The sequence below is a fragment of the Punica granatum genome, chromosome 6 (genome assembly GCF_007655135.1).
Source record: "Punica granatum isolate Tunisia-2019 chromosome 6, ASM765513v2, whole genome shotgun sequence".
NCBI classification, from domain to species: domain Eukaryota; kingdom Viridiplantae; phylum Streptophyta; class Magnoliopsida; order Myrtales; family Lythraceae; genus Punica; species Punica granatum.
The window spans coordinates 22,338,725-22,365,113 of NC_045132.1; the positions used below are offsets into that span (position 1 = coordinate 22,338,725).

Genomic DNA, 26,389 nt, shown 5'->3' on the forward strand with positions numbered 1-26,389 from the left:
TGTATATATTATGATATCAATTGGAACGATAAACCAGCTTCAAGTTAACTTCCTTTTTCACCCACATATACTTACTGTCCTCGAATTCTCATGTAGAACCATCGTACATGTCGAGGCAGTGAATTCTATGTCATCGTCGCCATACACATTCGGCGCCGACCGGGGATGGTTCAATAATTTATTAGGGTAGACCAGGAAAAAAAATAATACTACTTTTTTTCTTTTTCTTGGTTATTGACTTTGTATATGCATATATTTGTGTATGTGTAAGATTGTATGTACCTTCATGTCTGTCTATCACAGCTCAATCTTGATCATGGACTGGATTTCGGAATGGAAGGCCATGCAAAGCAAAACGCGTGAGTGAGAGCAATTTGAGCTAGCTAGCTGTACTTCATGATATATAACAATGTGATATATATTGGTGTCCAGCTCTTTCTAGATTGTAATGCACTCCACATATATATATATATATATATATATATATATAGTACACATATATAAATGCATGCCCAGCTAGCTTATATCTCCACTAATTGTCAGTGCAAAGTGTCGTGCAAAAAGAAAGATTTAGTATATGAATATACAAAGTAAATCAATCATGAGAACTTTCATAGACAACAACGATTTGCCTTGCATGAACCAATTTATACCTTATCACTTCCATGCCTTTTTTTTCTATTATTATTATTCCCGTTACTATGTATCGAGATAAAATCATAATTATCTGTGTTTGTATATATATGCATATGGATGCATGAATATATTGATGGACTAAATGTGGACATGGACTTGCATGCGTGTCATCACGACACAACGAAAAAATTATTTAGTCCCTTTTGAGTGCCTCTTTGAATATATACACTACAAGAAATTAAGCAATTTTGTGTGCATCTTTCCATCAATTTTTTATGTTATAGCCAATTAGACTTGAATGAAACATGCAGTCGTTTAAAAGGATCAGATAAGCTCTTTAACAAGATAGTGAGAATTTCTTCATCAGAATTCATATGTTGGAAAATGTGGATGCCATATTATAATATTAGTTGTGACACAGGTGAAGGGGAACAGAACAAGAAACAATTTATTGTTTTGTAGGATAAGACACTTTCATCATTTCAAGGAACGCTGAAATTTAGAAGTTTGGACATCATTGTCACCTTAACTATTAATTATTAAACCTACCGAAACAAAACAAAACCAGGTTTTATTTATGTTTATTTATTTCCATCCCCTTCAATTTGCCAAAAGAGGAAAATCCAATCCTATGATTCCTATCCCTTCATAATTTAATTATAATAATTAAATAATATATGGAACATTCTAAAACCATTTTATTAATGCAAAGGACTGTGCCCCATCCTTTGCTCCCCCAAAAAATTATCTCCCCCCTATAATTTTAAATTAAAATTAAAGCAAGAATGATGGGATCAATAGGAATATCTGCCTGCTTTGCACCATGCACTACATATCTACTTGCAAATCTATGCTATGTTCTTATCCAAAAAAATCTAAGCTATGTTTAAATTTGTTACTTTTTTTTTCGATGCATACCTTAGTATTCAGAAGTCCATTGGCTCCAACTAATCTAATTTATGCTGGGTCAACCCATTAAAAAGTAAAACTCTCTTAGCATATATTTTATTCATTCACAACAAGACTCAAAACTGAGACATTACTTAAGAAAAACAAACACCGAACTGATTGAACCAACTCATGTTGATTTTAATTCTATTACTTTACATAATTACATTTCTTGTTTGCCTTTTTGGTTCACACCCATATATTTAGAAGTCCAACAGATCCGATTAATTCAATTCAAATGAGGTCAGTTGACTAATATATAAACTTTCTTTCAATTATGAATTTTCCTCCTTCATGTGACCGTATATATTTTCTTTTCTTTTCGTTGCAGGAGATTGGAGACAAATATATTAATGCCATTGGGGCATTGGGAAGGATGGGAGGAGCAGAGATTCCACTTCTTTAAATGGAGAGGGAAAGTGATGGGGCTTCATATTTTTGTTCTTAGCGCGGTCACCCCTCTGTATGTATGTGTGTGTTGTTATCCTTGACCGAAAGACTTCCCCCCTGCCAATTTCTCTTTGAATTCCCTCCCCCAACTCCATCCATAACCACACCAAATTGTTCAGATTTTTGGAATGTCACTATAGGAATAGTGTTTTAACTGACAAAATTTTGAGATGGAATGGATTCGTCTCTATTTTGAGTCATAAATCTTGAAAATTGAGACGTAAAATTCTGTCTATCACCCAATAAACGAAAAAAAAAAAGGACAAAAATCTCTATCTTATTATTTGAGACAGCTTAAAGGACGGGAAATACTATCTCTTAATATGGAGACGGCACTTTCCATCTCAAAATCCGTCTCTCTTATAAAGACGGAATTAGATGATAAGGGCCTCTTCGGACCCTAGGAGCGAAAGATCCAGAGCATGGTTTTGGACCCGGTAGGTCATCTGGTAGTGGAGAGTAGCCGCCACGCAGTCTTGAACCTGTGGAGCTCCAGTGATCTGGAGCTGGACCTTGAGGGCTGTCAAAAACCGTGGATCTAAGAGAGCCATAATGAGTATGTCTCAATTTTTAGACGGAAAATAAGACGTAGAAATCTGTCTTTTTTTTCAGATGGGTCAAGAGACAGAAAATTTTGTCTCTTGATAATGAAACAAAAATATCTAACTGAAATTCATGTCTCTATCCACATGAGACGAAAATTTCTATCGCAAATTTTCGTCTCTAAGGATCCTGATATTTCTTATAAATTTGAATCCTTATTTCCCTTTTTTTTTCTCTTTTTTCATTATGAATCTTCTGCTCCACCTTCTGTAAAACCCAAAAGTCCTCTAAGGTTTCACACTTAAAAATTAAATAATTTAATTACTCACATATTAAATGCATCAAATAAGTTATTAGTTTTGATGTTGAGTATAAATGAGATCACGAATTGCTCGATATATTAATATAAATTATAAAGAAAGTCAATATAAAAGTTTCAAAAACTATTAAATACAAGAGATGAATATTGATTGTACATTAAAAATATTGTGGATAAAATAATCAATAAATTACATACAAAAGATGAATATTATTAGGATAAAATATACAAATTACAATAAGAGTGTAGGTATTTAACAAATAAGTAATAGAAAAATAAATATTAGTTTTAAAAATGAAAATTTGTAGATATATTATAATGAATATAATGACATGTTAATAGGTAACAATAAATGATAGTAGCCTAGGTAGGAATACGCATGTGCACCAGGATGAAAACCTTGGTTCAAGTTTCCGCAAGTGCAAAGCCCACACAAATAAAGAGACGAGGTGCATTGCATTGTTTGTATAGGTAGTGGGCACATAGAAGCTCATGCTCCCGCTAGGCTCGGCCAAACTAATGTTTTTTTTTTCATTTTACATTTTTGAACGATTTCGGTCTCAATGATTGAGAAGAAGAAAAGGACGGAATCTTTTCTCTCTAATAGAGAGATCGACGGCTCCGTCTCTCTTTTTGTCTCAATCGTGAGATGGAAATTGGGATGGTTGATTCCAGTAGATTAAGACGGAAAATTTTGTCTCAAATTTCTATCTCAATTGAGGATGATACGGAAATTCCGTCTCATCATTCTAGGACGAGACTTTTTGAGAGGGACCCGTTGAGACGGACTTTTCCATCTCAATCGTTGTCCCTGTAAGGTCAAATTCCTGTAGTGTATGCAGACCCCGACTCCCCCCCCCCCCCCCCCCCCCCCCCCGACATGAAATACATATGTCGGTTTCATCTAGCCTCTCCTCTGCAGTGGTCGAGTGTAACACCTACGCTACAAGTGCGGGAAAAGGTATGAATAACTCGTAATGTGAACATACACCGTACAACGTAAGACTGGTCCATATCTCTTCCTAGCTAGCTAGCTAAAAACATGTATTTGATGAAACCCTATCCCCCATAAACACTAGATTCTTACAAGGTTTATTGATCAAATATAATAAGAACAAAAGCTCAAAATATGATGTGGCACGTACTTGGGCCATTGATGGATCTTCAACTCGACATCGATAAAAGATCCAAAAACTTGTGTTCAACCGTAGCCCGCCCCTTCCAAACGACACTGACGTGGTTCTTCCTGCCTCCAATATCACTCACATCATCATCAGACGCTGTCTCCCCCATAACCTTATCTTTTTTAGATCTCTTCCTTCTTGCCTTCTTTGCCTTAGCTAGCTAGCTAGCCAGTTTGCCTCGGCTCACCCTACGTACAATTAACCCCATTTAAATAAAAAACATTTACTTGGTCGGGCCGTTTTTGGTCGTACGAGCATACTTTTGACATGCCAAATCTATCACTCAAACCGTATCATGATTAGATGTATACATGTCGTACATATCCCTCAATGAATATACATATATATATATATATATATAGACTCACAGTTTTTCCTATTATATTGTGCAATATCTTTTAAATTTGAAAAAGATTGAGCATCTGAGTTACACTATTTTTCGGTATGAATTATGATATTTGAAATTTCAATTTGACCTCAACTAAGGGGTAAAATTCTTCTAACGTGGATTAAGGTGGATAAGAGATGTGATTTAGACTGATTTGATGAGGTGAGGAGTCAGATGTAGAAGCCCTGAGACAAACTATACGTATTTGTGATAAGAGAGGAAGCAGATAATAACTGTTATTTTTTTCTTGGATGAATGAAGCAGCCAATAACTAAAGATCAGTCACTATCGAGCTTCATGAAAGGTTTATATAAATGCAGGGTTTTTACCATAACTATCCTAAAACAATTTTTCTTTTTACTTATAAAAATCCCAAAACAATTTTTAAATATTAAAATGATGATTAAAAAAACATATATATATGCACGGTGCAATATATATGCTCTATGTGAACAGAGTTTACTTATAGCGTAACGAATTGCACCAGAAGTATTCAATATAGTAAGGGTAAAGGCGCATCTGAACTAGAATCAGATTCAGTCAATAGATGGTAAGGTTGTATTTGATTTTAATTTATTTATAATAATTATGTTGTTAAATTATGAAAAAAAATATAAAAAAGTAATGAATAGTTGAGAGAGTAATGATTGTGTTGTTGAATTGTAAAAAATAGTTGAGAGAAAGTAATGATTGTATTATTGAATTGTAAAAAAAAAGTAACAAATAGTTGAGAGAATTTAGTATTAAAAATTGAATTGAATGATTACAAAATTAAAAAGATGAAAAGTAATAATTGTATTATTGAATTGAATATGAGTGTAATTAAATAGTGTAAAGTTAAAAAAATTTTGTAAAATTAAACGGATCAATGTTTGGGTAATCTGACCTAAAAAAATATAAAAATTTTGTAAAATTAAACGGATCAATGTTTGGGTAATCTGACCTAAAAAAATATATTTATATAATATATATATATATATATGAAGAGAGAGAGAGGACAATTTAGAGTGAAAGTGATGGTCAAAGAGAGAGAGATGGAGAGATCATTGTATGTGCCCAGCTCTCTGTCTCTATCTCTCTCTCTCTCTCTCGTGTCGTAAATTTCTTGTTGTCAGTGAGAGAGAGAGAGAGAGAGGGTAAAGAAATTATTGAAAGCTCTGAAAGCTCCTTTTGGGTTCTAGTCGTCATCATCCTATGCATTTACAGGGAGGATACAGTAGACAGAAGTAATTATATATAGAGAGAGAAATAAGTTTCTTTTCTTTAATTTTTATTTATGATAGTATTCAATTTATTAATTAATACTAATTTTTGCTCGGTGCAATTACATGGCCTTGTTACAAGATATTTTCGATAGATATCGTCCGGTACACTGCAAAATAAAATCCGAACATATATAAAAGTAATTTCTCAAGTGCATCACATCTCTTGAATTCTTTTCATTAATAATTATCCTCACCTTTAATAAGTAAAAAGAAAAAAAATGTATTATTTATTAATTCATTGGGAGGCTCTCTTTCCGTAGTTTCTCGCTTATAATACTTAGCTCAAAATCAAACAACGCATGTATATGTTTTTTCCTAGAAAGAAAGGCACCATACATGTACACCCAAAAAAAAAAGGCACCATACACACACACACATATATATATATATATATATATATATATATTCTAGTGGTAGAAAATAGTATCAACTTAATTGAGCAACTGTAATTAATGACAAGTAAAAAACATACAAGGGCCTCTACCAAAAAAAAAAAAGAAGAAGAACATATACGGGCAAGCAGGGCGGACATAGATATTGACAACTTACTCCTCGCTTTTCTCGGGATTAAATTACAAACTTTTCTTTTACATGATTAAGGAAAGTGGAATTGCCAGGTTACCTAATTCAGTTTGCAATACTAACTTTGTCCGATTTGAATTATCAAGTTTGTAATGATTCTCTCAATTAAGGCAAAAGCAATTGTCTTGTATTCTTTGAACCACCTAGCTAAGCTATAGTAAACCATGATTTGATGTACATGTAATGATCATGTTCAAGAATTTGTATATGTAGTTAATGATCAATAATCATGTTCAAGAATTTGTATCTATAAATAATGTATATATGTTATAAGCTTGATTGCTATCGATAAATAGAACACATGGATATATGGGTTGATCTTCGGATAGATAAGGCCATATTCCGAACTGGTTAAATTATTTGTACTATGGACGACTGACATAACTAGTAAATGGCAATTATATTGAGAGGGATAAGTGGGGAAGAAATTGGCGGTACTATGTCTAAATTTCTCCATAGAAAATTAATGGCTTAGAAACAAAATTGGGATAATCAAATTTCAACGGGCTAGGTATCTACCATATTACATAGCTTAAGGACCTAACACACATATATATAGTGCAATCTCTTTCCACATTTAGTGCGGTGTACCTTATTGTTTTTTTCCTCCTTTTGGCGGTAGCAAAGTACGCCAAGTCAATAACTCTTGGTAAAATTGGAGAGGAAATATCGATATCAGATCAATACAGCTGACCATATATACAGGGGATCTATTAACTCGATGACATGAAAGTGTCCCGCCTATATATATAGTACTTACTAGGGTTGCTTCCAGCTAGTCTTTACATGTGTCATAGATTTTTCACCACATATGATCGATACCTATAGCTAACATGACCCGATGATTTTTCCATCCGTTAAGTTATAGCCATTTCTCATTTTTGAGGACCTATATACAATGGGGTGCTATATGTATCGATTGACTAGTACAACCTTATACATCTTGCAGTTATCGGCGCTTGTTATTACTTGTTTGGTGCGCCTGATCAAGTAAAAAACCACAGGGTAAAATTAATATGGCGAAATCGGATGTGAGACATTTTATTAATGTTTAGTTCACCACGTACATATGTACACAAGGCTAGCTGTCACAATCTCACAAAAATCATGTGGGTCAAGCCCCAATTTCACAATATTTGAAAATTAGGGTTAAACTCCAACTTATATAGAAACATTGCAATACATTCAGACTACACAACTCCATTAATACACACACACACAGAGATGGACATATATATGTATGTGTGTATGTATTTATGTATATATGTGGGGTGTGGCCTGCACATTTATAAAGGAGGGCAAAGGAAGTTGGGTTCCTCCTTCTAACTAGCTTATGAGATAGAAGAGAAATGGAGCTGGTAGCCTAGCTGAGCTTCGTAGAGAAGGTTTTGTAAGAGAGAGAGGTCTTATATATATCAATTGCAGAGAGAAAATACATATATATAGGTATAGATTTTGATAGACATCGAGTAGCTAAGCTAGTGTTGTTGTGTTGTTATGGAGGAGCTGAACCCATTGGCCATCACTCATCTTCTTCAACACACACTGAGAAGCCTTTGCCTCCATGAGAGCTCCCAGTGGGTCTATGCTGTCTTCTGGAGGGTCTTGCCTAGGAATTACCCTCCTCCCAAGTAAGTCCCTCATACTAATCCTCATATTGGACAAGTACCTTGATGACATACAATGATATACATCACAAGTGCAAATACTAACTTATATTGGCTAATTACAACAAATCGTTTAATTCGGCTTCAATCTTTCAAAAAGATTCGAAGCTTCTTACTCCTAATCACGGGTATGACATTAGTCCATGACGCCATGGTTATACTTATCAGCATGACTATAAGAGCATGCCTCAAAAATTTATCTATTTAATTATATTATATATGCTCCTCCTCCTTCTTCTTCATCAGGTGGGAAGGTCAAGGAGCTTATGAAAGGTCAAGAGGGAACAGAAGGAACTGGTACATACATATATACTAATTAATATACATATGTTTCAGTTTTATGTACAGTGCTTTTTCTTTTTCCTAAATAATGATTCTGAGACATAGATATTTATTGATGGCCGAGGTTGATGGATTCTCTTCTTTTCTTCTTTTGGAAACATGGAAGGATATTAGTGTGGGAAGATGGTTTCTGCAACTTTGCAGCGTCGACCGCAGTCGAGCCCGGGGAATGCCAAGAGGGCTCAACGTCGGTGTATGGGAACTGCGAGTTCCCACCCTACCAAGGCCTCCAACCTGAGCTGTTCTTCAAGATGTCCCACGAAATCTACAACTACGGTGAAGGGTCAGTGCTAATCAGTCGTCAACCACTTCTTGCCTTTCCCTGTGTTAATCTCGGCGAGATTTTATGTTATTCGACAGATTAATCGGGAAAGTAGCAGCAGATTACAGCCACAAGTGGGTGTACAGGGAGCCAAATGATCAAGAAATCAACTTCTTGTCTGCTTGGCACAACTCTGCCGAATCCGTAATTAAGCTCTAGCTACTTCCTAATCACCTCTTATTAATTCCTCTCTAAGATGATGAATGTCATAATAACGCTAATTATTATAAGAAGCTAAATCATGTTCTGTGTTTTCTTCGATCTTTTTATTTTTGATTCCTTTTATTTATTTTTTTATTTTTTTTTTTTGTGGGTTGAAGCATCCTAGGACTTGGGAAGCACAGTTCCAGTCTGGTATAAAGGTACCATAACCATAATTCATGATTTCTTCACCACTCATTTTTATATATTTTAACTCACTGATCGACACAGACCCATATAGTACTGCAATGATTGATTGATCTCAGAGGTTTTGAACTATGAGGGAACAGTAGACTTAGAAACCCTTACGTAGGTTTTGTGTGTTGGGATGTTTTCTGCAGACAATAGCCTTGATTGCAGTTAGAGAAGGTGTTGTTCAGCTAGGATCCCTCCACAAGGTACTACTTCCTCTAATCCCATGTCCTCGTTATTACATGGTTATCGATCTTCCGCCGAGCTTTCTTCCAACCTTCACTACTTCTTCTAGTTACATCCCGGTAAAAAAATTTGACCTATTCTAGCGGAATTAATCAACAACCAGGTTGTTAAGCAGCCGCTAAAAACCTATGATTCTAGTTAATTATGTGCAGACACAATATTTAAAATGTGATCACAAGGACTAGACTCCACTTACTTTGTGACTTATTGATCATTAAGTTGGAAAGTATCGCTCACATATAATATTCCGACTGCCCTTTAAATGGTTCTTGTTTTCTATACGTTGGTGGCTTGATTAACTAGGTTTGTATTTTCTTTCTTTCCTCGACGGATATGGAAGGTGATCGAAGATCTCAGCTACATAGTTCTATTAAGGAAGAGGTTCAGCTACATAGAGAGCATCCCTGGAGTACTCCTGCCCCACCCATCATCTTCGCCCTACACTTTCAAGATGGATGGGTCGCCGTCCGGTGCTCCTCCCGATGCGTGGCACTACCAGACAGCACCACCGCCACCTATAGCTCATCAACATCAGTTCTATGACCCTGCTACCTTCGGAACCTACCAGACGCCTGCCATGAAGATAACACCCTCGATGACCAGCCTGGAGGCCCTCCTCTCAAAGCTCCCATCAGTGGTGCCACCCCAGCAGGGATATGGCTCTGAGCATCAATTTGTGACCCCGCCCAGGCCACTGGAGTTCATGGGGGTGAATGAGAAGGTGGAAGTGGCGGCCAAGCAGGAGGTGGCCGAGGATGCATACGGGAAAGGGAGCGGCGGTGGAGAGAGCAGCAGTTACGCTTATTCTCATCTTCATCACTACCAAGACCTGAATGCCATGAGCAGCACAACGAGCAGTGGATTCTAACGATGAGCAATAATTTTTGGCAGTGCTAATAGATTAACTAGATTTCAGATGAAGTAGTCCTAATCCTAATGTTCATCTTGCGTTGTGGCTTCTCATCACTTGCACTTGCAAATTTGCTGCGCAGTTTAAAATATATAGTTCTATATGCAAGCTAATTCTGTGTCTCCGGGCTCATTTCATTAGTATATGAATTAAGAGACCTCTGTTTTCAATACTTTATCCCATGTAGAACATGACTAGATATACTAAGTCGATCGTATCATCGGCATAGATCCAAAAAGTATGAACCTCTGGGGATGAACCTGGAGTAGGGTTCATCCACATAGGTTTAGTCGATTCATCGAGTCTGCAAGACTACATCCTTAACAAAAGCAGCTTTTGTCGATTGTCTTGTGATGGAAGCATATTATGTGGTTGTTTGGCAATCGCATCATCTATAACATAGCATGGAAAAGATAGGCCAAAGATGAGAGTGTCACACTCATTTATGTGACTGCGTTAGCTTACCGCTTAAACCGGATGGTTGTTTTCAGTTATTCAAACATCAGGAAGGCTCAGCAAGAAATGCTCTACACGAACATAAAACAAATGCAGGAGAGGTCACAGTGTTAAAAAAACTGTAGTGAGACCGCAAAGTCGCATTAGCCCAAGATCGTCCAACCAATACCGATGGAGATAACTCAAGAAATAAACGCACATTCTAAATATGATGATATGGAAGACATGAGACCTATGCACGAGGTCAAGTTATTCGTCACTGACCTCAAGTTTTTCTGGCCGATGATAGAAAGACAGAACTCTATCGATGCTCGGAAGATTTGGCAATGTCACGCTCACTAAGATCAGTTCCTTAATTATACTTTGAAGAACAGTTTATGTTTACTTGAGAAATCACTTATAGTATGCATTAATTGTTTGGGGCTCTTCACAGAAAGCTCCAAGAGAGAGTTACCATCTCAGATTTACCTGATGCAAGAAATGTGCCGATACATTGAATGAATTCACCAGCATATACACACGGGGCTGGCCTGACCTGACTTGTCCCGCATCGGCCTCCCATATTCTCCACAGTCCACGCGAAATTGAGACTCTATCATAACGAGTGACGGACCAGGTTGGTTACCAGAAAAACAAAAAGGACGAGACTTACTAATGGACTTGGGCACCTGAGGATAGGTGGGCGGTTCGCGATGAATCAAAGTTCTCCAGATTGGATTATTTGGGCTTAGTTGTTCATTTTTTTTCTTAGGCCTAAAGTTCTATTGCTACTTGGGCTTCTGTACATGTTTGGAGGGCAATATATACTTTGTCAGCCCATCAATCTCCCTGTAACAAAAAGATGACTAAGGTGGTCCTCTTGCCTAATGAGAAACAAGTGACTGTTATCCACACCGCAAGGATGATGTATGGGCAAACCAACCGAGCAGAATCTAGAAAATAGAACCCGTGTCATCCCCCAGGAGGCGACCCGGTACAGCGTGAACGTAAAAGGAAAAACCCTTCGCCTCGATACGAATCATGTAACTGCCAGATTGACTCTTATCCCCACGAAATACTTCCTGGGATCCTACAAGTACGATGAGACGGGTTTTCTTCCAACCCAGAGTTATCGTATCTCTTATTTCGACTAAGGAGGTCGTCCGTGCATGCAGTACCGAAGCTCGTGTTCGCCGCACGTGATTTATATATGTGGGACTCATGGGCTGGGCCGGATCCTGGGCTCGTAGGCCCAGTCTCAACCCGCACGACCGCGCCGTGACTCTGTGAAGAAGTGTGAAAGATGGCGACGCAAAATGACGGTTCTACCCTCGGTCGTCCTCCTCCTCTTCTTCTGCTGTAAGGAATTGCTTTTTGGAAGGTACTACCGCCTTTCTTTTTCTTCCGACCCACCCACCCACCCCTTTTCTTTTCCTTCGCCATGATACCAAAGCAAAAGCTAAATAAAGAAAATCAACGATGGAGCCAGCGGTGCTGTGATGTAATCTCCCCTCTCTTCAATTAGGGTTCTCTTCACTTCACAGTTCACACCCCCAACAAACAAGACACTCTCACGCATTTGTTTGTCGCGGCCCTGACTTGGGCTAGTTCTCTGGGACAGCAAGCATTGGAAGGTACTGTTTAACCGATGGTTCGGGGTGGAGCTGAGCGGCTCTTGTCTCTTCCGTAAGCCCCACTTCTTGTTCTGCAGAGGGGGGCGGCACGCACCGTTGACTGAGCTGTGGGGTGGTGGGTTTGGTGCAAATGCAAGAAACAATGTGCCCGATTGCTTGTCCTGCGGAGCGATGAGCTGGTCATGGCGTCAGGCAGAGATGAAAAAGCTTGAGTGCTTGATGGGTCTGTGAGCAGTTCCTGAAAATGTCTCGGGCGGTTCAATTCCAAGCGAAATTCAAGAGGAAAGATGGTGCCTTTGGTGCCCAGATTCCCCTTCCTCCTGTCCTCCTCCTCTCGTCTTCGTCCTCCCCTCCATTGCCCTACAACGCCGATTACGAGCCGCCGCCGGCGTCGTCTTCGGGGAGCAAAATCAGCCCGGCGATTCTGTTCATCATTATCGTCCTCGCCGTGGTCTTCTTCGTCTCGGGGATCCTCCACCTGTTGATCAGGTACCTCGCGAAGCAGAGGCCGGCATCGGCCTCGGAACCCAACCGGTACAATGATATGTCGGGGTCCGAGGCTTTCCAGCGGCAGCTGCAGCAGCTGTTCCATCTGCATGACTCCGGGCTGGATCAAGCCTTCATTGATGCTCTCCCTGTTTTTGTGTATAAGGAGATTGTGGGCCTCAAGGAGCCATTTGACTGCGCTGTCTGCCTCTGTGAGTTCTCTGGGCAGGACAAGCTGAGGTTGCTTCCCGTGTGCAGCCATGCTTTCCATATAGACTGTATAGACACATGGCTGCTCTCTAATTCCACTTGCCCGCTCTGTAGGGGCTCCCTTTACTCCCCGGGGATCGCGTTTGAAAACCCAGTTTTCGATTTTGAAGATAGGGAAGATGGAGGCGACGAAGAAGCTGGCGTCTCAAGGGACGGAGAGAGTGGGAATGGGAATGGCATCTCTTCCATTCAAAAGCCGAGGGAAAACAGCATCCTCAATCAGAGGAGGGTGTTTTCCGTGAGGCTTGGCAAGTTTAAGAGCTCGAATTTGAGCCGAATCGACTGCGGAACTGGGGGAGGAGGAGGGGAGACGAGTTGTTGCAGTAGCAGTACTAGCAGTAGCAACTTAGATGCAAGGAGGTGCTTCTCGATGGGGTCCTACCAATACGTGGTGAGCGACTTGGAGCTGCAAGTGGCCCTGTGCCCGAATGGAGGTAGCAACAATGGCAGCGGCAGCACGAGGAGTTTCAAGGGGAGAGGGAGGCAAAACGAGAAATCCATCGCCGACGCTGAGGGAAAAAGGATCAGCTTTGCAAGTAAAGGCGAGAGCTTTTCCATATCAAAGATCTGGCTTTGGTCCAAGAATAAGAACCAAACTGCAGTCCCGAATTCTTCAGGGACGCAACGAGCTAGCGATGTTTCTGTTCATCTGGGGTTCCATTTGAAAGATAGAACTCAGAATCAGATTACATGAAAAGCCATTAATATCTATGCTTATTAGTCTTTACACTAATATTTGTCTTGCTGAGCTTTTGTTTTTGCCATTGCCGGCTAACAGTGAACAGTATTATATGGAATGGCAGTGTAAAAAGAATTTCATGGGAGGGAGTTAAACTCAAGAACGAGAATTTGCCTTTTGTTGCTGAAGTTTTGGGTTTTGCATTTGGTCTTTTCCCCACAGTCGTCTGTGTAAACAGATCAAAGTGCTATCAATTATTGAGTCTTGGAAGAAATGCCATTTCTTGCTGGGTCCGTGTACTGTAGAATTCCCCGATTTGCAGGTTTGATCTTACTGGACATGGAATTACCGTAAGATAGGCGCGCTAATAAGTTCAGGTCCCATCTAACGGCCGACGGAACCTCCGGTATGTTGCGGGCACTGTTTAGCTCCCGGAAGGAAGCTATTCGGGAAATTCACACAAAGAAGCAATTTCGGAAATTCAACCAAAGCAGTTTGGCGGAAAAAGATGAAAAAGATGCCGGAGAGGTCAAATCAGGAGTGCACTTTTTTCCACCATAGGCATGTTTTCTTAGAATATTTCTGCTTCTGCCTTTAATTTTTGGGCCCAGAAGAATTTTTTTTTTTTTTTTATCTTCAGCCCTTTTGATCTTCAGCACAGTCCCTCCTTACCCCACTCTTGCTTTTTCTCTCTTTTTGTGCCTCTGCTTTATGGGTGATGAGGGTGGGATCTACGGGAAGTGGTCTGCGGGGACTTCACGACCACAAGCCACGAATCGGAGGATTATGATGTAGAGAGAGTACGAGCATCATCGTAGTTGTTAATGGCCTTGGATAAAGGCAGTCTTGGTCCATCCAATTGTCAGGTCAAGAAATCCCGACCATTAATGGTAGAGGATCTCGTCGCATGTATGAAGCCATGATGGTTGTGGGTCGGTACCCAGTAGGTGGGTTATGGGAGGTAATGTGTGTGTCCCATCCTTATAATGCCTCATGATCACAAATGATAAATGGTCTAAGGGCACACTCTTTACACTTTCCAAGTGTTCCGAGAGGGAGGCTGCTCATGAGATCCAGAAGGCTCTTGCGAGCCCGAATGAGGGCTTTTTTCGGTAGACCACTATCACCTCACGTTTGCACTAATGATGCGAAAAGACATGCTTGAACTCATTGAGGACATCTGTGACTTATAACAATTCCCACGGTACATGCAGTTAACAGTTCCATGAGGAAGAGATCTGATGTATCATGTCAGTTCAACCTCGAATCGGCAAGAGAAGCGTGACCGACACTTCTTACGAAGTGTAAGGGATAACCATGGAAGTCTCGAATGAACGTTATGTTCCCACAGTTCTAATAGAAGTGCAAGGGATGGCAATACAGTAGTAGCAGTTAATATTTGCTCTTGCTTTGGATGCCATGAAATCAGAAGTCCTAATCAAACTGTACCATCAAAATGAAATATTACCAAATCCTCCACTATGTCGAAGAAATTTTCGAAATTAGTACCAACTCGTAAGCATCTGTCGACAGAGGAGTGGTCAATCGGGAAAAAAGGGAAAGAAAAGTTCATCGGCCAATATGCAAGAGACGTAAATAATGGTGTTTGAGAAGCCAAACTCAAATGAGATCCCAAACATATAATATGACTCAACAAGATCCCCCATCTCTCTGCGTCTCACAGGCAAAAATTCAGTCCCCGCGTATTTGTACAGATCATATATTTCCTTTTCCGTAATAATGTACACTGAAGAACACAAAGCAATGACACCCTAATTCAGGGAAAGAAACTCGTTACGAAAAATCTCCAGAAAGAAAGAAAAGAGGGGGAGGGCTTCGAGAAAACTCGATAAAACTGGGTCCTCAACCAAATATGCGGAAAACGCCACCCCATAACACAAGAATCGGACAAAAGATCGCCTGCACTAAATTCTACAAACAGTGAGACTAGAGGTTTCTCTGAAGATTGATCGGCGGCGAAGAGAATCTAAGGCCTCCCTCGTGGTGAGCTTGATTTCTTATCTCTGAACACTGACCGTTCATGTTCACAATTCACGTGGGAAGTTGTTGATTTGTCCCTCCTCCAACATGTCTTTGCCATTCATCTTATAAGTTATTCTTATACGCATGACAAGGGATTTCTGCAAAACCCATATAACCCCTTTTCAAGTCAAGAGGAAATGTAATGATATAAAAAAGGAGATGTAATCTCACAGAATACTTGGCAGTTTCGGTGCAACATAGGACTACAAGCAAGCGTAGAACAATTCACTTACCTTCCCGTGCTGGCTGTTGGTAATTCTCAGAGTCTGCTTGATGGACTCATTACCACCTGCAGATAGAGTATTGCCGCTTGCTGGATCCAAGTGTAGCTGAAGAAACTGCAAAAAAACAACGAAAGAATATCAGATACTGACTTGAACTTTTTATCTTGGCAGAATAATTACCAAATAATAGATATTTGAACCCTTGAGGAGATCTGATGATTACCTTTGGAACTGCTGCCTGAAAAATAAAGTCTGTATAGACATTTTGAGACAAATTGGTAAAAGTCGCCTGGATCTCCGTCGCCTGAAGATTTCCCGTTGGCTTCGTAAAGGAGAAGTTTATTCGCAGATAACTGCTCTCAAATGCAACAATTGACGGATATGCTGGGGATGTACCATTGTCTACTGTTAATCATAAGAAATAAGCTTGTGAACACTTCTGAGCGACAACAGGTGAGGATATTCTCGGAATCAGCAAAAGGATGCAAAGAGAAAAAGGGACTAGAGCTTCAGAAAGGTTTAATTACCAGGAGCTGGTGGGCTGGAGCTGAGTCCGTCCAACAAATCCAGAATAGGAGCAGCTGCAGGCTGAGAGGCAGCATGAGGTGGTGGTGCAGAAGGTGAAGAGAGCCCATCGAGTGTGGTGGTGACCGGTGGTTTTTTGTCCTCAGTAAGGGAGAATATGTCCACTGCAGGTGAGCTGCTAGGTACAGGAGTTGATCCAATAGACAGCAGATCCAACAGAGCATCTGCCCCAGCTTTTGTAGCCAGACTTGTACCTACATTGCAGACCGAAATAATTTATTTCTAAGGTTAAACTGGTGAACTAAATTAACACGACCTGAAGAATCATATCTCAGATAACGATACTGGTTTTGGGAAAGGAACCAGTTTCTATCTTTTGCGTGAAAGATTCATCTAAAGTCCATCTTTTTACTAAACAACTTTTGTAAAGAAAAAATTGACAGAACAATACTTTGTTTAATTTGATTTTTTTGAAAAGGGAAATAAAACCAATAACTTATTTTCTGACCTCTTAATCAATCAAACAAACCAAGTTTCTTAATTAAAGTATTTTGGATAGAGGTCAGTCAATGAGGCCGAGTTGCATATGACTACACCTCATTAGAAATGAAAGGCAGCCATCAACATAAAGCTACTTCTTGTACTTACTTGATGGCGTGGAAGCTGGCGCCAGATCAACTCCAAGAAGATCTTGAAGGAAATCTCCGCCGGAAGAGCTAGGTGCAGGGGCATCATCTGAGCTTAGATCGAGCAGATCTACCAGAGGAGCGGCAAGAGGTTTGGCGGTTCCATTTGGAACTTTGAGGGAAGATGCTGGGGAGGCTGAAACAGTTAATGCCATAGAACCTGCCTTCCTTCCACTGAAAGTTGCTTCATCCAGAACTGGCATTCTTTCAACCAAAGCAGACCTGCAGAAACACATAATTAGTTAGTATACAATTAGAAATGCTTGGATGAAGCATAAGAACACACACAGGGTGCTTACACTGGAAAGTGCCAAACTCTCAGCGTGAGAAGAGAATGAAAAAGAATATTTCAACCTTATAATAAGCAAAAGAAAAGCTCGACTCTGTACCTAATGTTTTTGTGCTTCTCAAGTACAGAGTTGAACTCAATGGATCTTTGCTGCAATTCAAGCACAAAGTTTCCTTTATGTTGAACAATTATCTCCCTAATCCTCCTACAGAAAACACAAGAAAGAATTACAGCGAGAATTAGCTTCATGAGTAAGACAAGCCACTGAAGTATTAAGAAAGTAAAGGCTGGCAGCTTGTGAAGTGCTGTACATGGCAGGTTATCTTATAAGAATTAAGATGGTCATAGCATGCACTCTTCAGAAAGCACAAAGAAATGAGAATGAACATATCAGATTATGAAAGCCTTGGGACAGATCAGGAAATAAAACATAAAGCTTTCTCGGCAATCTATTAGAAGATTAAGAGGGATAAAATTCGCATCACCCATTATATCAATAAGATAAACATACTCTGAACAAGATGGGAAACGGGAAGAGAGTTTCAACAGGGCAATCAGAGCCATTGCTTTTGTGGTGAGATCTGAGGTATCTCGCTTCATAGCAGTCTCAACGACATCCACAGCATCAGACTCTGTTACCTGCACCCATATTCAAGTAGAGAACTCCATTCAGGAAGTCAGGTATCCCAACGAAGTACAATTCCTAAGCACGGGGCTCAAACAAAAGCCTACATCTGATACTTCACTTCCTAAGGGCATATCATACACCCAGAAGCTCATTATCCAGCATGATAAAGCTGCTCATTGACTTGGATTACCTTTCTTTTCAAAATGAATTGGGTGAAAATCCATGACGTGTTAAAGAAGATTATGCACTCACCGTTATCGGATCCTCTATATCAAGCATCCCAACATTGTTAACTAGCAAGTCCCCATACTCTCCAATACACCAAACTGCAACCCGAACAAGACTTTCCTGGTGAAAGTACAAAAGAAATACTTCTGTACATAATGTACTTCTGGCACTGATTCAACAAATGAGACGCCAATCAAATTAAAGGAAAGGCCGGGTACCTGTTCAGATGAAGCCTGGAATGCTCTATATAATGCCCGAACTGTATAACCATGGAGATCAGACGCATTGCTTATTAATACAATTAAGGCATGGCAAACGTCATCTTTCACGAAGTTTCCCGCCTGCCAAAGGTAAGATAGAGATGTATGTAATGGTAAACTTAAGAACAAGTGCACAATTAACGTAGTTCTCATCCATTTCTCTTGTCCATCATTTGCTATAGCTGGATTGCAATAAGGGAAAGGAAAGTGGGGGATTAAGAAGAGCATGTCACAAAGTAAAGTTGAAGATAAGGCCTTATGGCAAGTAGTTAACATCATTAAAAGATAAAACAAGCGAAATCCCATGTTAGCAGACTTTTATTGGACCATGAAGCTATTTTCAAGGATTATTCAAATGTCAAGTGATAGACTTAGTATGGTAGGTCTGTACCTCTGAAAGAACCTTCAGCATTTGATCTATATACCAAATTTTCTCCGGAGAAAACCTTAAACACAAACACAAGAGAGCAATGCTAATTAGTGAAAAATCATTTGCACAACTAATCTAGTCAAAGTTGAACTAATAGAGATCACTTCACAAATTCCACAAATTTACAATAGGAAAATATTGACTCCACCAGAAGTAATTTTAAATACGTGAAGCCTACATACATCGTAAACCTAATGCTGGTTAAACTATTCCTGACTAGATGTGTGCAGATAGGAGGTGTCACACAGTATCCATGTCTTAAAGTTAAAAGACCACTGCATTCCCGCATAGTAGATTTCCCACGTAGACATAAATAAGTAGAATGCTGTTGGTAGTGTGAGCACCACAGGGCATTGCAAGCTATCAATGATGATCAAGCACTTTGTCTCACCCATTTAAGACTGACTAATCGTAATTAGAAATATGCAAATTTTATAAATTGCACATTACTGATAAGTCCTTATGGAGATGAGCCTAACTTGAGTAGAGTGTAATATCTAACCACGTAACTTTCCGAAGAACTTCTAACAGGAAGTCGCTTAGACAAAAGTCTCAGCAACTCTACATTCGGATCATGACTTCAACAGAACAGAAAAACTCTGATAAATTCTAAATTGAAAGAACTCTTCGGTAAGAAAATCGGTAACTTACTTTTCAACAATGGAGCAGATTTTGGCAGTAAGGTCTCCTTTAAATTCCAATTCACTAACTTCAAGATAGTCAATAAGCTCTTTGGTTAGCGGCTTCACATTGGTCTCGTTCACTAACAGATAAACAAGTTCAAGAGCCCTTTTCCGAATAGAAGCATCTGAATCCTGGCAGACAAGTCAAGCCACAAACTTCATTAATACCATATGGACAACCAAATCTTCCCCATAACAAAAATAGAATTTCAAGTTGGAAATCGAGTTTCCAAGCAGGAAAACTTTTATGTGAGGAAACTGGAGGCATTGAATGTGTTTAGGAATTTAACAAGATACTTAAATCCCAGCCTACATGAATTGTCAACAAATTCAGAAGATATTCTAAGTCAATTATCCTCCGCAAAAACAAAAAGTTTCTGCCCTACACTACCTTGACACATTCCAAAATTGTTGCGCGGTGTCTTTGCACTGCTTGAGTATCCACTGACATAGCTTTCATCAGCATATTCAATGCAACATATCTGAGAAAACAAAGATTTAATAATATTCTCAAGCTTCCAGCTTATACAACTCATATTAAGGGTTAAATATCCAAAAAAATACACAAAGATCATACTACAAAAGGAAAAGAGAAATTATCAGTTTTTCCACAAAGCAGAATTACAATGCTTTCAGTATAAAAATTGTACTACCAAGATGGATCAACTGTGAAAAGAGATGCATCTTTTTCACACTACAGCATATAAAGTGCAACACTACAATCAAAAAAATGCAAAGTTGCCATAATACCATCATCAGACCAATATGAACATAGGAACGCTCTAATAAATTCATCCTGAGTGTAAAAGAGAATACCTAATATTATTGTCACGGTTTGATAAAAATCTTCCCAAGATATTGATGGCTAGTACGCGTAACCCACCATTGTCTTCAATGCTCATTATAGTTTCTACACATTCATAGAGAATAGCATTCCCAGCATTTTTGTTTGACTCTGTTTTTGTTGCCACCTGAAGAAGGCCAAGTATTGCAGGTCAAATACAATTGGGGATGCAATAGTTGAGATAAGTGCTGAAACATTTTCCAGAACACTCTACCTATAGACATTTAAGGAGGCAAAATAACTTCAAAATGATCAGAAACTTTTAGAGCGAAGAAGCATGAGAAGATGGGATATCATTTTCTTAAGCGCATAACTAACTTTACACTGACCTTTCCCTTTACCAATGGAAACACCAAGAATTAGTCATTTCAGAAGCATCAACATAGAGTTTATTCTAGATAGCTTACATTTCTTGGCACCTCTTTCTAAAGGGGAAGGATTGGTGTGAGTTTAGTTGCTTAGGTAACCTGAATTCACTAGAGACTCGAATTTTCGATAAAATCAAATCAAAATAGTAACCTATTACAGGAAGTCAATTTGGTTTGATGATTTAACTCAGAAGAAAAATATTAAGAATAAAAGACTACAAGATAATTTATTCACCTGAGCAAGTATGTCATTCATACAGTCACTGGCGTCAGCATCTCCTTGACCCAAGACACGCAAGAGTCTAAGCAATCTAATGTGGAGGAAAGGGTCTGTAATGCCAGCAATGTCATACTCAGGAGCATATGGACTGTTCGCAATATCCTTGAGTGTTTTCACCAATCCCTCAGTGCATCTCTACAGCATGATGAAATTAGTTGTTGTTAGAAATATAGTACTGCTAATTAATTTCATCAAACAAAAGAGTGGCAGACAAAGAAAGAATAAGGAATAATGGAAAAAAACGGAATACGAGAAACGCCTTTCCCTTTTTGGGTCGGGGCAGGGGCAGAGGGCTAATATACAAGAAACTTATTAGTGGCAATTTAACACCTCTGCCTGAAATAAAAAATATATATATGGAACAATAACAGCGACACAAATAACTCTCGAGTTCCACAACAAAGTTCTGGTTTAAATTCTCACCCCAGCCCAATTTCACGAGATAAGTATCTGCTTTCCAGAATAGAGAAGAATTGGCAACAGGGAACAACAAAAGAGACTATGGCTAGAGAATTTAAAACAGATGCACAAAGCAGGTCAAAGAGCTATAGGTTCTTTCCCCAAACCTTTATCCATTCTAAATGAATTAGTTACTATGTCATAAGCTGTCTAAAAGATTACTTAGATAAAGTTAGAAACTTCTTGATTTCAAAAGACACTACCGAGCATTTCATGTGTAATGATGATGCATTCTTCTAATGTCATTAGGTACCTTTCTGAAATACTCAAGTGCTTCAGGGCAAAGTTTGCAGAGGTCTGTACATAGTTGAATGCCTGTAATTAAGACTCCATGATGTTTTTCCTTAAGCAAGGAGGCAGTTGGATTTATAAAATTTTCTGCAAGGTCTGGGACTTTCTTAATTATCCTGATAGAGCACAATGCTGCCTGTAAAGAATGCATAAACATATTGGAATTAGATCAATGACAAGAAAGTAAGTTAGGCATTAGCAGTTACATAGGGCCCAAAAATAATAAACCATTTATAATAGTTCTCAGGGTCATATGCTGCCTGTAAGTTTGACTCTAATCCCCAGGCAAATCTCAGGGTGAATGAAATTTATCTGAAACTGACTTTGAATGCTTGGATAATTCTTTCAGAAAACCAAACAAAAAAAGAAGCAACTCCCAGCAATTCCTGACATGTGTCATCAATGAGCAGATGCTTATTAAAAAAGAAAAAAGAAAGGTGAGTACAGTGCATGCAGATGCACAAAGTAGATGGTCAAGGTGTTTAGTTCAAAAATCCACATGAAAATCACTCAATAAAATTTCCTCCACAGAAGATGTCAAGTATGGAAGGATGACACCAATAGATGACTCCATAGGACAAAACTAGACATGATTGATCTTGCCATCAATCAGAGAGAAAGGACTCATACAATGAGATTCATTTTCATTAATTATCTTTAGAAACATTAATTGAAAGCAGTTTCAGCAAATGGAAAAGGATGAAACCGGTACAAGTTGAGATGTCTCGGGAAAACAAGAATGATATAAGATGCACATTAGGATGACAGCGGTAAGAGATTAGATGTCTCAGAGCAACAAGAATGATGTAAGATACTCATTAATTTGCAGTTTGGAGAAATCTAGTTGAAAATGCGTATATATGCAGACGAGTAGAGGGCATCTTCTGGAGTGGCACTGTTAAGACAGGCCCCTGGAAACCCTTCGAGCTTAAAACTAGTTAAAAGACAATCAACGAAACTTATGTTCTAGCAAGAGCAACCTCATTTCCCTATGTGCTCTAACACTCATATAATTGCACACAATGCAAGTGAAACCGTGGGATCATTCCAAGAGAGCTGCTTGTTATGTTGAGAATGCCATATAAAATGAAGATCTCACTTTTTTCCGGATGTTGGGATCTCGAAATTGCAATAACCTCTCCACTTCTGGAGCTAGATCCCGAGCCATTTCTGCTGAGCATATATTTCCAAGAGCACATAATGCAAGTCCAACAATGTACTGGTTGTTGTGGTTGAGATCTCTGTGAGAATGTCAAGGTAGCTTAAAGGCAAGTGGAATTTTTTCATCTTGAATCCCTCATTATAAGATAACATAGGTCATGTAAAAGACAGTTAAAAGAAAGCTTACACCATATTTGAAATACTAAATAACAAGAAAAATCTAATTGTGGCTGGATACTGCTTCAGAGAATTTGTCACCAACATAAGAACTTCTTGTCTCTCATCAAGAAGCAACATCAGTCCAAGATAACCTATTCGCTTCTCTGGGAATCCAGCAGATGCAATTAACTTAAGACACTCCATTTGACCAAAATGTGTGGGGTAACCAAGCATGTGGATAAACATGAGCTTTGCCAAGTTTCGATGTCTGTATTCTTGATCATTTTCATTAATAGCAGCACGTATTGCGGCACATTCTTTTCTAACAACTGCACGTTCCTCTGCTGCAGTTTTACAGGCACGTATAGCACGTATCATATCCCTGCACGGATGATTGAAGAAAAAATACATGCAATCTAAGTTAATTCACAAGCAGATCAAATAGCAAGACAAGTAAATGAAAAGAAAACAAGACCTCCACGTTAAGATAAATCCAGGGAAAAAAAAAAGAGTAGGGGAAAAAAAACTAATAGCGATGAGGCTAAAAGTCACTAATCTGCAACTATTACACCACCTGGGCCGCAGAACTTCAAACTGAGGTGAAAGGAACACTCATCATATGGGGTATCCAGTGCCTTCTAAGAAAGTGAGCCTAGTGTTCTTGCTGGTTTAAGCTAGCATTCAAATGGGATGTTTTCTGGAAACACATCATCGAAATGACATCATGAACATGCTTCATTAGCTTCATATTAGCACTTAGTAGATAGCCTTAAAGAATTCAAGACTATACACCAAGAGAGACAAGACAAGGCACAGAACTCTGGAATCCTGGGTTCAGCTCTTCCACTCTAGTTCTGAGTCCTAGTCTTCTGTATGTCCAAACTACCAAAAATTCAAACTTGCATAAAGGGAAATAACAAGTGACGTCGCAGCATCACACATTGAATCAACTTAAGGACCTCAACTTCACAAATCACCTCGCGCCCATCCCATAGACCTAGACAACCATGCGCCATCCAAATTTCACAATTTGAGCCATTCCACGAATCTAACAGCTAGGCGCAGTCTGCAAAATGCTGAGAAACCTATCTGACCGCGCTAATCAAGCTGAATTCTGTCATTGGTTCCACCGAGCTGAACCAGAATTCGGGAATCGCTGGCTGTAAATCGTAGGAAGCAAAATGCTGCATCCGATCCAAAGAAATGAGAACAGCAGTGACGCGGGAGCTCACCTCAAACGCGTCCCGGAAGAGAACGGGTTCATGATTGAATCCAGCTTGAACCGGCTTGCTTTAGCTCAAATCGGATCGAAACTGAGGCAGAAGAAGCAGAAACGCAACGAGATCGAGGGCCCGTACGGGAGTGGAGGCCAATCGGAGATCTGGGATAAGAGCAACGGAGATTGGATCTGATGGAGCAAGAGAGAGAATCTCTAGAGAGAGAGAGAGCGAGGCCTTTCTGCTTCGCCCTGACGATGAATGAATGCTTTCCTCCGTCACGAATGGAAGTGGGAATTGAAAAACACGAGCCACCTCTGCTCTCTCTCTCTCCCCCTCTCTCATACGCAGAATTTCTCTTCCTCGCGGGTGGGGTGATCCTGTGACGCGGGGGTGACAGAATGGGCACGATCACAGCTTCCTAGTGGTCCACGTGGCATCTGAGTCGCGGGAAGCCATGCCGTTGACCGGCGTCTCCAGGCAAAACTGTGATTCTATTGGTCCGTGAGTTAAGATCGGTTCTTTCACGCCGTACCCGTATCGCCGGTGGCCTCCGTTAGCTTCGGTTAGATTTCTGAAGCTTCCGTGCTGTTAAAGGTCCAAACATCAGAAATCAGATCAAATGGACAGTAATAACAGCCGTCCGGTTCGACAGTGGCTTGAATTCGATACGGTCCGCACCGAACGACCTTGGCTTCATCGACCTAAAGTGAGCTCCAGCGAATTTGCGGTTGTGACGATCATGACAGCATAGGGTGGCCTTAAAAATTTACCCCGACAGCCTATTGATACCATTAAGGTTCCGGCATTGGTGTAGCTCGTAATTTGGTGCTTTCATTGTATGATCCTTGGGCCAGCCAAGCCCTACCTGCTCCTCATACGTATCGGTGGTGCCACCATGCTGCCTGTGATCCCGGCCCTCGTGGAAGTCGGTTTGGATCTTATGGGGTTGGTCTTGTACATATATATTCTTTACATTTTGAATTACACTTCAAAATGACCTTTTCTCAAGACAGATCCAGCAGCTCTGTAGTTTGGGTTGAGATAGACGTTTTTCCATATATACAGAAAGTGATTTAAACGAGGATCAGACCGGGCAAGAACAAGTGTACGCTGCTCCAAGACACACTGCGATTTGATCCAAAAATCGTGTCTTCAAAATTTAACAGGTAATATCAAAGAACAGTCTATAGCTATATATGATACTAAAAGATGGAGCGACACTCGTGAAAGTGCCACGTAGAACGAGCATAGTCTCTCATTGAGTGATTTTTCGAGTCATCACTAATAGAAGTAAGACATTTAGTGCAAAACTATTGGTACCATATTTTATTCGAAAGTCCAAAAGTCCACTACTTAAATGATCACATGTTGGTTACGCTCGATTGGAATTTAAAAAGACATTAAAAAGTGTATAAGAGCATCAAATTCATTATCCCTTTTTCTCTTTTGTGGTTTCCCCTCAGTAGAGCTCGGTGAGCAAAGAACATAGATAAGATGAAGAAGAAAGCGAGATCTTTGATTATCATTTGAAGAAGCACTCGTGATTGGTAATACCTCGACTATTTTTACATCGATAATCAGAGGTGAAATCGAGTAATTATTATGACAGTTTTTTATGGTAACAATAGTTAGCAATGTTAGCATTATCGAGTATAATATTATTTTCAAGATTTTTATATCTATATTATCACATTTAAAAAGCATTATTAACTAACTCATGCGATGCACCTAATGTATGTGTAGATCAAGAATGTTGTGGTATGTGGCTTTTTTTTTGTTTAATACGAAGTGACATCTAGAGTTTTATCTAATTGGTAAATGGCAACTGCCATAATTTTATGTTATCATGGTACTATTAGAACTTATAAGGTCAAATGTTATTCAATATAGGTTAATTACTGTATTCTTATTA

The 26,389-nt window shown here is 39.4% G+C and overlaps 3 protein-coding genes across 4 annotated transcripts; 2 read left to right on the plus strand and 1 right to left on the minus strand.

Annotated features, from left to right (window-relative positions):
* Window positions 1–7,541: 7,541 nt before the first annotated feature.
* LOC116212516 (protein RICE SALT SENSITIVE 3-like) lies at window positions 7,542–10,367 on the plus strand. The gene is made up of 7 exons (XM_031547165.1): window positions 7,542–7,946; window positions 8,229–8,279; window positions 8,431–8,607; window positions 8,685–8,790; window positions 8,967–9,008; window positions 9,189–9,245; window positions 9,626–10,367. Exons 1-7 carry the CDS (start codon window positions 7,813–7,815, stop codon window positions 10,151–10,153), a joined length of 1,095 nt encoding a protein of 364 aa, XP_031403025.1. The 5' UTR covers window positions 7,542–7,812; the 3' UTR covers window positions 10,154–10,367.
* A 1,658-nt stretch (window positions 10,368–12,025) lies between these two features.
* LOC116210497 (RING-H2 finger protein ATL47-like) lies at window positions 12,026–13,973 on the plus strand. Of its 2 annotated transcripts, XM_031544380.1 has the most exons (2): window positions 12,026–12,990; window positions 13,075–13,973. In XM_031544380.1, the coding sequence occupies exons 1-2, from the start codon at window positions 12,509–12,511 to the stop codon at window positions 13,712–13,714; spliced, it is 1,122 nt and encodes a 373-aa protein (XP_031400240.1). In that variant the 5' UTR covers window positions 12,026–12,508; the 3' UTR covers window positions 13,715–13,973. The 2 variants fall into 2 exon arrangements, with proteins under 2 accessions (XP_031400240.1, XP_031400239.1); XM_031544379.1 differs by having other exon boundaries at window positions 12,026–13,973.
* A 1,319-nt stretch (window positions 13,974–15,292) lies between these two features.
* LOC116210496 (AP-1 complex subunit gamma-2-like) lies at window positions 15,293–24,795 on the minus strand. Its single transcript, XM_031544378.1, has 18 exons — window positions 24,490–24,795; window positions 23,337–23,639; window positions 23,037–23,178; window positions 21,900–22,073; window positions 21,143–21,322; window positions 20,512–20,666; window positions 20,087–20,177; window positions 19,664–19,827; window positions 18,974–19,028; window positions 18,541–18,663; window positions 18,347–18,442; window positions 17,978–18,105; window positions 17,567–17,671; window positions 17,140–17,399; window positions 16,494–16,745; window positions 16,190–16,371; window positions 15,976–16,080; window positions 15,293–15,840 (listed from the first exon to the last, which is right to left on the minus strand). Exons 1-18 carry the CDS (start codon window positions 24,519–24,521, stop codon window positions 15,745–15,747), a joined length of 2,643 nt encoding a protein of 880 aa, XP_031400238.1. The 5' UTR covers window positions 24,522–24,795; the 3' UTR covers window positions 15,293–15,744.
* Between the last annotated feature and the right edge of the window lie 1,594 nt (window positions 24,796–26,389).

Excerpts from the sequence above, each read along its gene's own strand:
- LOC116212516 (XM_031547165.1), top strand. The coding sequence starts at position 7,813 with ATGGAGGAGCTGAACCCATTGGCCATCACTCATCTTCTTCAACACACA. Across the intron at positions 8,791-8,966 it reads GGCACAACTCTGCCGAATCC|CATCCTAGGACTTGGGAAGC; the intron begins GTAATTAAGCTC and ends TGTGGGTTGAAG. Across the intron at positions 9,009-9,188 it reads AGTTCCAGTCTGGTATAAAG|ACAATAGCCTTGATTGCAGT; the intron begins GTACCATAACCA and ends TGTTTTCTGCAG.
- LOC116210496 (XM_031544378.1), bottom strand. The coding sequence starts at position 24,521 with ATGAACCCGTTCTCTTCCGGGACGCGTTTGAG. Across the intron at positions 20,667-21,142 it reads TGAATGACATACTTGCTCAG|GTGGCAACAAAAACAGAGTC; the intron begins GTGAATAAATTA and ends GGCCTTCTTCAG. Across the intron at positions 16,372-16,493 it reads CTCCAGCCCACCAGCTCCTG|TAGACAATGGTACATCCCCA; the intron begins GTAATTAAACCT and ends TATGATTAACAG.
- LOC116210497 (XM_031544379.1), top strand. The coding sequence starts at position 12,509 with ATGTCTCGGGCGGTTCAATTCCAAGCGAAATTCAAGAGGAAAGATGGT.